Source organism: Planococcus citri, chromosome 1 (genome assembly GCF_950023065.1).
Source record: "Planococcus citri chromosome 1, ihPlaCitr1.1, whole genome shotgun sequence".
In the NCBI taxonomy this organism is placed as follows: Eukaryota; Metazoa; Arthropoda; class Insecta; order Hemiptera; family Pseudococcidae; genus Planococcus; species Planococcus citri.
The window spans coordinates 26,262,013-26,277,046 of NC_088677.1; the positions used below are offsets into that span (position 1 = coordinate 26,262,013).

At 35.6% G+C, this 15,034-nt stretch overlaps 2 protein-coding genes across 4 annotated transcripts in view; one reads left to right on the plus strand and one right to left on the minus strand.

Annotated features, from left to right (window-relative positions):
* Nucleotides 1-15,034, plus strand: part of LOC135850085 (uncharacterized) — a 107,735-nt gene that overhangs the window by 54,625 nt on the left and 38,076 nt on the right. Inside the window, exon 2 of one of the 3 annotated variants that reach the window (XM_065370804.1) lies at nt 5,334-7,811. The exons of the other annotated variants lie outside the window; for them this stretch is intronic. Within the exon in view, the coding sequence (XP_065226876.1) occupies nt 5,347-7,512 (2,166 nt within the window). The 5' untranslated portion in view covers nt 5,334-5,346 and the 3' untranslated portion in view covers nt 7,513-7,811. Of the gene's footprint in view, nt 1-5,333; nt 7,812-15,034 lie in introns of those variants that run through there. 3 annotated transcript variants of the gene reach the window in all.
* On the minus strand, nt 10,549-11,009 carry LOC135834321 (holotricin-3-like). Its single transcript, XM_065348177.1, has 2 exons — nt 10,986-11,009; nt 10,549-10,935 (listed from the first exon to the last, which is right to left on the minus strand). Exons 1-2 carry the CDS (start codon nt 11,007-11,009, stop codon nt 10,549-10,551), a joined length of 411 nt encoding a protein of 136 aa, XP_065204249.1.

Below are 15,034 nucleotides of genomic sequence, written 5' to 3' on the forward strand. Positions count from 1 at the left end.
TACCCTAAAAAGTAGGTCCTGTGGTTGAAGGCGGCGCGGTGGTGCCGCGACGTTTGTTGAAAAAGTTCAGTGTTTGGCTTTGAGTCCTGTTTTTTTTCAAGTTGAAAATACGTTTAAAATTCATTAGCTTGAATTTCTTAGTAGAATGACGAGATGAGAAAGTCGAGCTTTATGCTGTATTGGCCTTGGGACCATACAAAAATTCCGTTCGAGGTCAAAAAGTCAATTTTCATGAATTTTTTTGGTTTTTTTCCATGAACGAAGAATCTTTCAACCGACGTAATTCGCTGAAATTGGATTTTGAGTGTCGTCGATGGCCTTGAACCGAAATTAGTTTCGTTGTGTCCAAATTTCTAAAATTGTCAGAATTTTACTTTTTGCCAAGAAGTCGCGTTTTTTATAAAAACATTTCACTTCACTTTGCCAGAAATTTTGAAAGTTGTTTTTTTTTCAATAGTTGCCTTGAGGACCAAATTTTAGCTAAAATTTTCCAAGAGTCTTGGTTTTTGCCTAAAACTGTGGAAAATTTCTAGTTTTCTATCAAAAATTCATGAAAAGCTTTTCTTTGCTAAAAGTTGTCAAACCAAGCAAAATTCTCGTTAGTTTGCCACAAGTTGTCAAAAAGCCCCGCTTTTTTTTTCAAAAATTGCCAATTTTTCTTACTTTTTTGCGAAAAACTGTCAGAAATTGCTAAAAGCCAACTTTTTTGCTAAAATTGTCAACGTCTTGTTTTCTGCCAAAAATCAGAAAGTCTTGCACTTTTTCAAAGAATTGGCTAAAAGTCCTGACTTCCACTAAAATTGTTAGTCGTGCTTTTCGTCGAAAATTGCCCAAATACTCGAAAAGTTCAATATTTCTTTTAGAATTACAATAGTTTGCCAAAAATCGAAAAAATGAATTCTGCCATCGTACGATCTCTCCTACATATTTAATGATTTTGTTGAACAGACAATGAGTGACATTTTTGCTCCTTCCTCCCCCCCTCTCCTCCTTTATCGAATTTAAGGTTTATATAAATGGGTACACCTGTACCTATGTACATATTCATTTCAGTTTTTCATTTTCGAAGAAACGTCTGCTGAAAAATATCGTAAAATATGTGTTATAGACCTAAGGGGGAGAGGGGGGATTTATTGGACACTTCACTTTTTACGTTTTGTCTTCTAGAATGGAAAAAAATTAGTCTTCTTGAACCCTATTTTTTTGAATGTATAAAATTGGCAATCATTACGATTCTTATGGAACTGTTCGAATGACCCACCTATCCTCAGCGATAAAGATGAATGGGTCACGCTGAAACATAGACATACAGAAAGAGTATAACTTTTAATTCATAAATAGTCTACTTCTATCTGCAGAGATGTTAATTTTTGCTCAATTCCTACGTTAAGATAGACAGATGATAGATATTTATTTGAAATTGCTTAGAAATGCAAAAATCATAAAAATCACCAATAAATAATGAAATACGCACAGTGGGCCAGGGGAGCAAAAATAAAAGCGCGCATGACCGGTTTTAATGATATAATGAGATTCCTGACGTCCAAAAATTACAATTTCGAAGTATTTTTCAAGGCAGAATTCAAATTTTTGGTCAATTTTTTCCCAATTAAGACCTACAGTGGAGGGGGTATGCTCCATTGAGATTTAGAAAAAAATCAGAAAATTTCGAGCGATGTATCGATTTCTTGGATTTTTGAACTGAAAAAACCAAAAATGGAACCATTTTTTCATTTTGACCCCCAGGGGAGGGGGTAGTGCATTGATACTTTGAAAAAAATCGGAAATTTTTGAGTGGGGTATCAAAATCTTGGGGATTTGAGCTGAAAAATTCAAAAATGGAACTATTTTTTCATTTTGACCCTCAGGGGAGATGGTGCTGCATTGATAATATAAAAAAAAATCGGACATTTTTAAGTGGGGTATCAAAATCTTGGGGTTCTAAGCTGAAAAACTCAAAAATGGAACCATTTTTTTTCATTTTGACCTGTAGGGTGGGAGTACTACATTGAGATTTTGAAAAAAAAATCAAAAAAATTTGACTAGGCAATCAAAATCTTAGATTTTCGAACTGAAAAATTCAGAAATGAAACCATGCATTTTTTACCCCTTCTTTTGAAAAAAATACCGACTTTTCAAATTATGATTTTTTTTTTAAATTATCAAATGCAATTCTGGCACGGACAGGAAAAATAATTTCAATTTGCATAAACAAATTCGCAATTAGGTATGTCAAATATGTAGTTGTGATTTCTTGTTCCTTTTTCCAATTCATGGTTTTTGGTTTTCAAACTAGTTTTTTCCAATTTTTTCCAATTTTGAAAAATTATCAAGTATTGGAATGAGATTGTTGAAATGTCCAGAGGTCTGCCTGCTGAACAAGGGTGGGGCGCTTTTCCTTCTTCACGTCACAATTATAATTTGCTAAAAAAAAATATACATATAGAATTTTACCAATTTTTTTTTCAAAAAACTGAATTTTTTCTATAAAATTGACTCTTATCCAATTTTTAAAATTTCCAACTCATCAAGTTTCTTGGGATTTTCCCCAAATTTTGAATCTGCACAGAGTGGAGAAAGTTTTTGTAATGAATTTTTTCAAAATTAAGGGCTCCAGCTCTTCTCAGAATTATTTTTAAAAATCATGACAGAGAAAAAATTTCACAAAAACCATTTTTATTTGAATCATTGTTCAACTTCCAAATTTGTTTGTAATCAAGTTCTGAAATTTAAAAAGCAAAGATGGAACTTCCATGCTGGTGAAAAATGGAAAATAAAATAATAGGTAAACCACAAGCCCTACTAGTCGGGGGGCCCGCATAAGGATCACCTGCACCCCCCTGCCGATTCTCCGGGACAGTTTTTTTCTTAAAGGGGAAGTCCTAAGGAACATTTCTAGCCCTTGTCCTCAAAAAAAAAGTGGCCCTACTTACAAAATGGCGGCCATTTTGATTGACAGGTCAGCCGAAATCGCAGGTTTTGCGTTCCAACATAGGACTTTCACGGCATTTTTCAAACAGTACAAAGGTAGATTGAAAGAGCAGGCAAAAATTCATCACCTGTCAAAATTTCAAGTGCTAAAGTGCTTTTTTCGATTTTTGGTGAATTTTCAAAAATCAAAATTTTACCAAATTGACCTAGAAATCTGAAATTTGGGATATATCCTATTTTCGACCTGCCAAATCGATTGGAAACTGTTTCAAACCGTTTTGAGCAGTTCTGGAGCCTCCAGCAGATTTTTGAAACTCGAAATTCCCACAAAATTTCATCAAAATGGACTTGTAAAGCTGAAATTTATTCTGCAAACTAATTTCAATTCGTTCCGAAGTACTGCAGGTGAATTTCAAGTCGTTTTGGATCCTCTGGCGACTTTTTGAAAATTACTGGAGCCTCCAGTAAATTTTTGAAACTTGAAATTTCCCCAAAATTTCATCAAATGGGGTTAGCAAGCCGAAATTTACTCTGAAAACTAATTTCAATACAATATGAAGTCGACTGCATGGTGGTTTCAAGTGGTTTTGAAACTTCCAGCTACTTTTTCGAAATTTCAATTCTCCTAAAAACGCGATGAAACTTTTCAAAAAGTCGCTGGTGGCTCCAAAATTACTTCAACTCGCCTGAAGTCGTCTTCAGAAGGTCTTAAAATTGAAGTGCAGAGTCAATTTCAGCTTGCTAACCTTATTTTGATGAAATTTTGGAGAAATTTCAAGTTTCAAAAATCTACTGGACGCTCCAGTAATTTTCAAAAAATTGCTGGAGGCTCCAAAACGACTTAAAAATCTCCTGCAGTCGACTTCATAGCGTATTGAAATTAGTTTGTAGAATGAATTTCGGCTTTCCAACTCCATTTGATGAAATTTTGTGAGAGTTTCGAGTTTCAAAAATCTGCTGGAGGCTCCAGTAATTTTCAAAAAATCGCTGGAGGCTTCAAAACGACTTAAAAATCACCTGCAGTCGACTTCATAGCGTATTGAAATTAGTTTGCAGAATAAAATTCAGCTTTTCAACTCCATTTGATGAAATTTTGTGAGAATTTCGAGTTTCAAAAATCTGCTGGCGGCTCCAGAACAGCTCAAAACGGTTTGAAACAGTTTCCAATCGATTTGGCAGGTCGAAAATAGGATATATCCCAAATTTCAGATTTCTAGGTCAATTTGGTAAAATTTTGATTTTTTTCTCACATTTTGGCCAAAATTTGATTTTTGAAAATTCACCAAAAATCGAAAAAAGCACATTAGCACTTGAAATTTTGACAGGTGATGAATTTTTGCCTGCTCTTTCAATCTACCTATGTACTGTTTGAAAAATGCCGTGAAAGTCCTATGTTGGAACGCAAAACCTGCGATTTCGGCTGACCTGTCAATCAAAATGGCCGCCATTTTGTAAGTAGGGCCACTTTTTTTTGAGGACAAGGGCTAGAAATGTTCCTTAGGACTTCCCCTTTAAGAAAAAAACTGTCCCGGAGAATCGGCAGGGGGGTGCAGGTGATCCTTATGCGGGCCCCCCGACTATACGTACTTTTTTGCAGAATTTCTCAATTTCAGGAAAGTTTGCTCGGGGTAATATCCCTGCACATACCGATCAAAAGTACCTTCAAGTTCATTTTTCAATTGAAAAAAAATTAAAAAATGATCTGCTATGCATCAGTTACAAAAAAAAAACTATTCAGCACGAAAATTCATTATTCATCTTTCAAAAAGAAGAAAAAATAGAGTAAATAACATAATCAATAAAATCAACTTGAAGATATTTTTTTTAAAATTACAAAAAATTAATTTACTCAGAGTGGGGATAGAACTCCCTAATCACACCAAATCTTTCAGAATTTTTTTTTCGCTATTGTGCGTGAATCGTTGAGTTTATCACCTTTCAACCCGACATTCGTGCTGAAAAATGTCAGCTATTGTAAGTCTGGAGTTTGAATTTCTCACAAGTTGATGATATAATTTTTTGAATTGAATTCAACTTTTCTCTAACTGGAGTACTTACACAAAATGGTTCGAAGTCGAACATCAATGTACATAATTGACGGTTCTGATGAATGTTCTGTTCTTTTATTGCCCTGATCCGTTGAACAACTTTTATCTCGTTATTCAAGAACTGTACCATTCTTCTCGGCAGTCTATCTAATACCGACGATGCATGAAGATTTGAAACTGAACGAAAATGCAAAAATATTTCTCGAATTTACCGATGAGAATGCCGAATGCTTCACTTTCTGCATGTCGTATAATAACTGGTATATCGGACTGAAGCATGTTGGATCGATTAACCGATAATCGCATATCCCGGCCATCATCTGAAATCTAAAGGGTTCATATTTTCATTTACAGATCCAATTTCACGATGGACTCGAATCACATATTCAGCGAAGAACAAGCCCAGTGGTTATTCGGTGAGAAAGTGCTGAGCTTGCAGCAGCTAGCTGGCTTTCAATTCGCATGGAATCTGTGGTCCGATTTCATGTTGAGTGGAAAGTACCATAACATCAAGAGCGACTTGAAAGCAGCCCTTGCACAAACCATACCGGTAGTTCGCAAATTTATACACGGTTTGAAACTCGCCCCGGCTGTAGAAGGTGAGCTCATGGAAGGGATGTATCAGGTCGAAATTCAGCTGATTTTATGGATAGTTTACAACCGAGATCACATGTTAGCCGGTCGACCAATCACCCTGTACACGTGCCATTTGAAATACATCGCGTTCAAACCAAACACCGACTTGGATTACGAAGCGTGTGCTCGAAAAATGCTATCTTCTAAGCAGTTCGTTGGAAGGGCTGCTTTCGAGGTCATGTGTCGATTTGCAATGGAACCCGAACTGCGAAAGTTACCAAAGGACGAAGTCAAAGGGTACTTGAAGAAATTCACGTTCCAGAAAACTCCCGTAGCTTGGTACTGGGCTTGCTACTTGGTCGATAAGAAGATGTTGAAAGGCTGCGGTGAAATGTTGTGCTATTCACACGGTGAATGTTGCGTGGAAGCTATACTGATCACGGATATCGATGCTTATGACTGGGTATGTGTGAAATGGTTCTGGAATCACCTTTGCAGCGAAGATGATAAGACCAGGAAAGCGATCGACGCGCTGCGTAACATTAATAAAAACTGGTTCCTGGGGAACTTTTATCGTTTATTGGACGAAGATCAATGGCGAACTGTTTTCAATGCTATTCCGGTCGATATTTTATTCGTCTTTTTCCGTCAATACAAGAAACCCGATCAAGGGTTTTTCTTATGGGAACGATTCCGAGATACGATGGCCGGCGATCAGTTCGTCGATTTGATAGATCGACTTTTGAACGAGAAAGATAAAGATTGGTGTTTTCCTACGATCACGAAATTATGGAACACCGCTCCCGATCATCTGAAAAACTATTTATTATCTTGCGGAAATTACGTCATAATGGACGATTTTTTCGAATCGACGTTCATTTGTAAATACGATAAAAATCTGCAATTTTTATTCGAGTTGTTGACCTACTCGTCGATCGAATACAGACAGAAGATGATTCTGACTCGAGGCGACGTTCTCTTCGAAGTCGATGATTTTTCCAAAATCGATAAAATCGTCGAGCTTTGTCTACCCGATACCAGCCAACGCGATAAATTCAAGAAATTTTTATGCAAGTCGAAAGTGATCTGGTCTCGTTGCGAGAAGCAATTCGAAAACGGTAATTTTGCTTTCTTGAATAAATTCTTCGAGTCTTACTGCCCCTACGAATCAGTTGCGAATAATTACCGAAAACTGTTGATGTCCAGCAACAAGACCTGCGAAGCTTTCATTTTCGAGCCCAGTGTATGGTGCGAAGTTGAAAAATTCATCTCGAGTATCGACTCGAATACGCTGAATCGTACTTCAATCCGTAATCAAATTCTTCGTTCTTGTAAATTGGATTATTTCAACGATTGGAGCAACGTCGAGCAGATTGATCACTTGGAGAACGTCCTCGTTCAGTACTTTACTCCCCAACAAGTGGATAAACTGAAGAGCAAATTTTTAAACGAGCTGCAAAGTAAACTTTCGGAATTTTTTAATACCTTTGTATCCGCCGAAGGGAAATTTTTCACTGCGAAGTTTTTGGAGAAATTCGTTCAGTGGACGACTACTGGCGATGATCGAGGTTTGAAATCCACGCTGAATATTGATTCGATTTTTACGTTTACGTTAACGAGCCTGATGAGAGTAATTCGTTTCGAGGACTTGGAGAAGTATAAAGAAGTTCACGAGCATCTATTGACCAACGATGATAAGCTTGATAGGAAAATACTCGTGGCGTTGGACGAATTTCTAAGGTGGTATTTTGAAGGAGCCGAACGAGCTAAAAAATACAAGCTGGATAAAATATTCGCCTTCGATGATGTGCGATTTTTCCGAGATATGAATAAAACGGCGAAAATTGATGGAAGAAATTTCGCTCCTGTGCTGGTTTGGATGCTGGAAAATGATGAAGAAGAAATTCGGAAGTTTAAGGCGAAATGTAGTTACGAAGATATTTTGAAAGCGATTTAGAGTTTATTGTTTGGATATTGAGTCGTGATATTTACTTAGGTTGAAATCGTGTTTTTTTACTTTTACCAATTGTACGTTGCATTTCTAGTTGTATTGTAATATTTTTTCGAATTTTCTATTGGCGATAATTTACTTTTTTTTTTTTTTTGTGTGAATAATCATTACTCGACAGATTCGTACATCAATTTTATAAAATGAAATTTCAGTAAACTCAGTACTCGTATCAATGTGTTTTTTTTTCTCCTGAGAGGTGTTTTATTGAGATTGTATTTTCATTTTCTAAATATGAATTTTACTACTAACAGCTTGAAATACATAGAATTGAATATGAAGTTGAGTACTCTGATTTTGGTTAATTTTCTGAGTTTTCTCGGATGACTTGGTAAAATAACCACCACCATTATTCCATTGAAAAATAAAGTTCATATTCGGACTCAATAGCCGCAAAAACCTAGCAAAGGATAGGTATGTGCGACATGACATTATCTGCTATTTTCTACTCCAATAAAACTTCCTTACCTACTCCTTGCAATTACGAATCGAAAAACTGAAATGGTAAAAGGTTTGTTAATATCATTCTTCCCTTCATCTCGCCGAAAAAAATGAAAATATCCCAAAGCAGTGGGAAAGTGAAGAATTTGCATGTTGAATTGTGACTTCATCTACCTCCTCCTCCCCCTCCCATGAAAAATGAGTTGTTGAATGTTTGCAAAATGCACTACCAACAAAAATTGAAATATTAGGTAAAATATTTTTTACACATGAAAAAATCTTGGAATATTCAAAGAAAATCAACGTGTAAAATTTTGATGGTCCTCAGAAGTCTTGAAGTATTCCTTCCACCTCGTCCTTCGTGACTACTTGAAAAAAAATCCACTAGCGTTAGTCTAGAGCAGGAATTTTTATGCAGAAGTATGATGGAAAAAATGCATTATTTTATGCAATTTTCTCCCCCCAAATTATGCAAAAATTCCAGTTTGAGTTACGTATCCCTGAAAAGGGTTTTTTAACAAGGTGTCTAACGGTCATAAAAGTCATGAATGTTGCTCGAAACACACTTGAAAAAATTTATAAAAGCCCATAAAATGAAAAAAAAATGAAAAATTTGTTCAAAAAATCAGAAAAACGAAAAAACTAAAATAATCTACTAGCCTGCAAATTAAAGAAATTCCTAGTAGTTTCAAGTTGTTGATTTTTTTGGCCTGGGGGAATTTTTATGCGGTAAAAATGTGAAAAATTGGTCATGAAAAAGTCATGATTTTTTTTGTGTGGGAGTTTTGTTGGACACCCTGTTTAAGCTGTAAAAATAAAATACCTACCTACCTACTTCAATGTTTCGGAAAAAAAATTGTTGGTGACATTTTTATCAGTGTTGCGATTTTTTCAACAAAAAATCTCAATTTTTGCACTGAAAATATGCAAAAAAAAAAAAATTAAAAAATACCAGAAAATGCTCAAATACAATAATATGCAGGTGTTTCTCCTAAAATAGGTATGCAAAATATGCGAAATTATATTGGGCTCACTCGTCAAGAAATTTCTTGATTCGTGTAAGATCTTATCAAAATATGCACTTTATCTAGTCTATAGAAAAATATGCAAAGCATAAAAATTCCAGCTCATAGCATTACTTATTATTATCCAACTTGACTTTTGCGGAAATTGTCAAAATCTTACCTTTTGCCAAAAAGTCCGTTTTTAACCAAAAAATTCCAAAAAAATCTCACTTTGCTAAAAATTTCTACTTTTTTAAAAAAAAGTTCGTGAAAAGCTTCACTTCTTTGCTAGAAGTTTTCAAAAGGTCTTCTTTTTCGATTGCATAAAATTTTTGCTCTTACAAAAAATTCTTCAGAAGTCTCACTTTTATTCTTAAACCAGCCAAAATTCTCGTTTGTTTTCTAAAAGTTGCCAAAAAGTTCTGCTTTTTACAAAAAATTTTTTTTGCCAAATTGCAAGGTCTTGCTTTTTTAGCAGAAGTTGCCACCAAAGGTCTCGTTTTTTACTACAAAGTTCGAAAAAATATTGTTCACCTCCCCCCCCCCTCTTCCCCTCCCCCCAATAACTCCTAAAAATTACTACTTTTTGCCATTTTGTAAAACTATTGTTCTCTGACAAAATTTCTCGTTTTCCAACAAAATTGCTAAAGATGTTCACTTCTTTTCCAAAAATCACTCCAAAAAAGTGTCACTATTAGTCATTATTTTTCATAAAGTCCTTTTTTTTGATAGGTATAGTTGTCAAAGTCTTGCTTTTTGCAAAAATTTGTCAAAACTTCTCGTTTTTTCGAAAATTTACAAAAATCCTCTTTTTTTTTCAAAGTTACTCAATTTGCTAAAAAATTTCATTTTTTTTGCAAAAATTTCAGAGTACCACTTTTTTTAAAAACTGTCGAGAAGAGTCGCTTTTTGCCAAAAACTGTATTTTTGTCAGAAATTACAAACATTTTCTTGTGGTTGCTAAAAATTCTCAAAAAGTTCATTTTTTTAATTAAAAAGTTGCAAAATAGTTCAACATTATTTATTTAAATTTGTAATGTAAGTGTTCTGTTTTTTATTTTATTTTTTTTTTTTCAGTAATTCTTTATGCATAATGTTTTGCTCTCGTTTCGTCACTTTTTCATTTACTTTTCGGTCATTTTTTTGAGCCTTTTTGGTTACTAAAGTGATTTTTTTTTTGAAAAAATCGTGTTCGAGCCCTGTGTTTTTAGATTCGCATTCGGCGAGTTAAATATTCTATAATGTTAGTTTCACCATTTTTTCAATTGGGTGCAATCATAAGAAAAACCTGGTCTAGATCGGGGTAGGAAACGATAACTTGAATCAAATTTTTCAAGTTGGAGAACTGACAATGATCGTGCCTCGTGATATAAGTTTTTAAAAAAACGATTTAGATCAAAATAATGTTTATTGCAATCATTCAGAACATAGTCGATATTTGAGTACGAAATTGCATTCTTGTTTTTGGTAGCAATTGGAATTCAATAATAAATGAACGAATTTACTCGTATTTTGTGGTGAGTTCAGGTTGTACAATTAGTTACATCAGCTTCATCTCGTGGCTAGGTAAGATCATACCTTGATAGCTGTAATACTTTCCATGATCATAAAACGTGAAGTCTGGAGTACCAGGGGGTGCCTGTATAATCCCTGGTGCTATTTCTTTTCCGGCTGGAAGTGGACCGTTGTTAGTATCGCCACCTGGGCTACCCCCAGAACCTCCTCCACCTTTACTCGGAGGATTTCCTCCGTCATCGCCTTTACCCGGGGAATTTCCTCCGCCATGGCCTCCTGGACCTCCACTACCGCCGCTGCCACCGTGACCACCACCTCCTCCTGGGTTATCCTGATCGTTCCCTCCACCTCCTGGACTATTTTTATCGCTTCCTCCGCCTTTGCCTCCTTTTCCACCTCCTCCTGGATTATTCTGATCACTTCCTCCTCCTTTGCCTCCTTTTCCATCTCCTCCGCCTTTACCATCACCGCCTCCACCGCAACCATTACAAGCAGGGCATTGGCCACCGGTTTGCTTTAGTTCGTCGCATATTGTCCCTTTTAAATCATTCATAGCATTTTGCTCTTTACCACAATCGTATTTCTATAACAAAGTAAAATTGTACCTCGAAATGAATTGGGTTGATGGTTAGCTACTAAAGTTTGTCATGTTGAAAAGGTAAATAGGTACCTACCAAATTAAACATCACTCCAGGAACATTAGGTTCTTTAAGTTTATCCAAAAGTTTATATCGATTATTGCAATATTTCGCCGCATCATTGCATGGTTTACATCCTTTCAGTTTGTTCCAGTCGATTCCGGCTTGCTTGCAACACTGAAAATAAAAGTTTCATAAGTGATCTTTTGTTCTCATAACTCAATCGAAATCAATAATGAGAGATTGAGTTACCTTTGGAGCCTCCGACATTTGGTCTCCGCTAGTCATCATACATACGAAGAATTTAGCTAAGTTATCTGGCTGATCTTTGAAGAAATGAGAAGCGCAAGCATGGAGGGAATCTATCTTGCATTCTTCGACTCCATTTTGACATTGTAGCACATCGTCTACGATCTGTGTTGATGTGATGTAAGATGAGGTGTTCGAAAAAAATTAGTTTGAAAATCAAATTCATCAAATGATGTGAAAATATGCACCAGAGGATTATCTTACTTGGGATGTTGAACATGGTATAAAATCCCATTGAATGCAACTAGAAAGTTCTTCGAATATGGGTTGAACTGCTTCTTTCATGAAAGTAATGGAATTTGGATCCAAACTGTCAAACGAGATGGATACTTTCAATTTCTATAAACATTTAAAATAGGTAGTTATAATCTGGACCACTTTTAATCAAAGTCTTTTGAGGGGCAGCCTCTTCAAATTCCTTAGTCAGGTAGGTACTTAAAGAAATACATTAGGTAATTAACTTACGCAGTTTCCTCCACCGCCACCTCCTCCTCCTCCTCCTCCTCCTCCGCCACCACCACCGCCATCAGCAAAAGCAAGTTCAAATGATGATATCGACAGTGCAATAATTACAAATGACAATTTTGAAATCATGATGCACGAAGATACGTTCACATTAACAACCAAATTGATCGAACTGAATAATCTCTTCGCATTGCTCGTATTTATAATGGTGAAATTTTTCGAATCTTTATTTAATCTATGGCGAGTTTGAAACAACTGAAAAAACATTTCGTGGGTTTTTAATAGGTATACCTTTTTATGAAAAAATAGAATCTTTGTGACCTTCAATACTCGTATTTCAATTTGCACAATAATCGAGAGCGCGTGTGTTTGCACAGTGAAAATAACGTGAAATGTATTTCCTTTTTTTAAACTCGCAGTAGGATGTGAATTTAAAAAACGTGAATAAAAATGAAGAGTCAACGAATCATTTCATTTTCAATGAATCTGTGATTCGAACAGTTGAGTATCAATTCGTGTATATTTGTGTTTAATGACTTATTCGAAGACTGAAATGAGGATTTTTTACCTCTTTAGCCACGTCTTTCAGTTCATTCCACTGATTTTTTTTCTGTTTTTAAATTTAAAAAAAAGTTCCTTTTACGTCTCTCAACCTGCACGATTTTGTGTGAATTTTTAAAAATCAAATTTGACCCAAAAATGTGGAAAAATTTAGAATTTTACTGAATTGACCTAGAACGCTTGAATTTTGTATTTGCTTCATTTTCGACATCCCCTCCCCACTGAATCGATTGAAAACAATATTTCAAACTATTTCGAGCAGTTCTGAAACCTTTGGCACATTTTTAAAAGCTGAAATTTCCACAAAATTTAACTCAATAAAATCGGAAAGCTAAAATTTGCTTTGAACCTTAATTTTAATATGTCAAGTCGATTGGAGATGGTTTGAAGCCAGTCTGATGAACCCTACAGAACTTTTTGAAAATTCCAGTTTCCAAAAAAAACCATTCAATTTTGAATCGGCAGATACAAATTTTGGAAAAATGATGACTAGTCAGTCAAGTGGGTCCCTAACAGGCTGCATTCGCCTTTACACGTGTTGATTTGCACAGTTTTTGTGACACTTTTTTGAAAATCTGGAATTTCCAAAATATTTCCAGAGACTCCATAATGGCTTAAAACCATCTCCATTTGACTCATCTTGTCCTAATTAGAGTTCAAAGTAAGTTTCAGTTTTCCAACTTCATTGGGTAAAATTTTATATAAAAAATATGTCATCTGACTTCCTCAATTTTCAGGAAAAAAGGGTGCTAAGATTCGAGGGACGTCAGAGAGGTAAAACTGAAAAAGACGAGTTGGCATTCGGTAAGTTTTTGAAAGTTGAGCACTCAAAAAAAAGTCCAATCTTGAACCCTTGACATTTTCGATGAATAAGTACTTTTGAAAACGAATTTTCTCCACGTGGATCGGTGCCGAGGAAATATACTTCAAAATTGACCAAGTATTTTGACGAGAAAAAAAGAAACATTCTTACCTGATCTATTTCAGATGGGGTTGAGGAGCTAATGACCTGGAGAATTTTGTATCTAAACCCGCAATCAGGCTGATTTGACATGAAATGATCCCCTATGATTGTTTTCATGTTGAAAGTTCTCTGCTGAAAAGTATCATGATTAAAAAATCGATTTTCGGGAATCGTGAACAAAATTTTTTAATTTGTCCCAGAATAACCCGTATTTTAATTTCTAAACCTAATTTTCTGGCCAGCTGATCGCTTCATCGAATTAATTCGCTCGTTACGATTCCAGGTTCGAATTTGCACCTGTTATAGAGATACCGAATCAAGAATCTCAGAAATGGCTGAAATAATATGTACTTGTCGTATATGATATTGCTCAACCGACTCCAGTATCGTTGCAAGAACTATCGGCCATCGCAATTAGTCTGGATGTCTGGAAATTTGGCGGAATGAAATACTGCACTGTCGCACGAGCAACACACTAAACTTTTACTCAACTACACATAGTATGCCTTCATCAAAATTCATATTAGTCCCTAATTTGCCATCAGTAATTTATGATGTTATCGATGAATATGTCCCAAGATTTGGGCCTTCAATGAATACCTGGATGCGTAATCACTACAGAAGAATATTTCATTCGCACCGCAAGCATAAAGATTCAATTTTGGAAGTCTTCGACGATTTTATCCTCGATTACAATGGCACCATCGATTATGTGAGAACAGCCAAACGCATGATGGTTTGTGATAGACTTTGCGATGAAGAAAAATTTTCTATAGCCTGCACGTATTTATTTTTTCGAAGATGATATCAGACGAATTTGGCCTTCTGTATACCTGAGTTTCGACTGGTATAGTATTGATTTTGGTGATTGCCCGCAATTGTTTTATTGGATATGCCGTCTCGAGAATCGATTGGATGAGATTCCTGCCTATGAGGGCAAATCTGTTGACGAAGTTATGTTTGGCCTCCACATGGTTGAGAATAGACCATCTGTTGAGTATTTTTGGGGTCATATGTCTCCTGAAAATCAAATGAGAAAAGCCATAGAAACTCAGTGTCGTGATAAGAAATTATTAGTTACGTTCGTGTTATCAAATAGAACCAACGTTGAAGTTTATTAAAAATAAAATGGACGAAAGCAATTTCAGAACATTGGTCGTTGAAATGTTGGAACTCGAGGAGCACTCAGCGTGTAAAGAATGTTCGAAAGAACACCAGACTTGGGTGTATTATTATTCGGAAATTTGGAACAGCATTCCACCTAATTTAAAACCAGCGATAATCAAAGATATTTTATCCAACAGGGTGTACATAAGTCGATTTCCATGTAGCAAACATTTCTACGGATTTTTATTGACTATCATTTCATCGGCATCTTTTGAGCAGAGGATCGAATTTTGGCAGAACTGCTGGTTTCGTTCGATCGGAGACACTGAAAGTAAAGATTTGCTTCGAATAATGAAACTTAGCTTCAAAAACTAAGAAAAAATTGCGCAGTTCTGGGGCATCTTTGCTAAAAGTCAACATATGCGTTTGTTGTGTAGGAACGTACTGAGGGATATGCAGTTCGACAA

Excerpts from the sequence above, each read along its gene's own strand:
- LOC135834321 (XM_065348177.1), bottom strand. The coding sequence starts at position 11,009 with ATGGTTGCGGTGGAGGCGGTGATG. Across the intron at positions 10,936-10,985 it reads TTGCGGTGGAGGCGGTGATG|AATAATCCAGGAGGAGGTGG; the intron begins GTAAAGGCGGAG and ends GGAAGTGATCAG.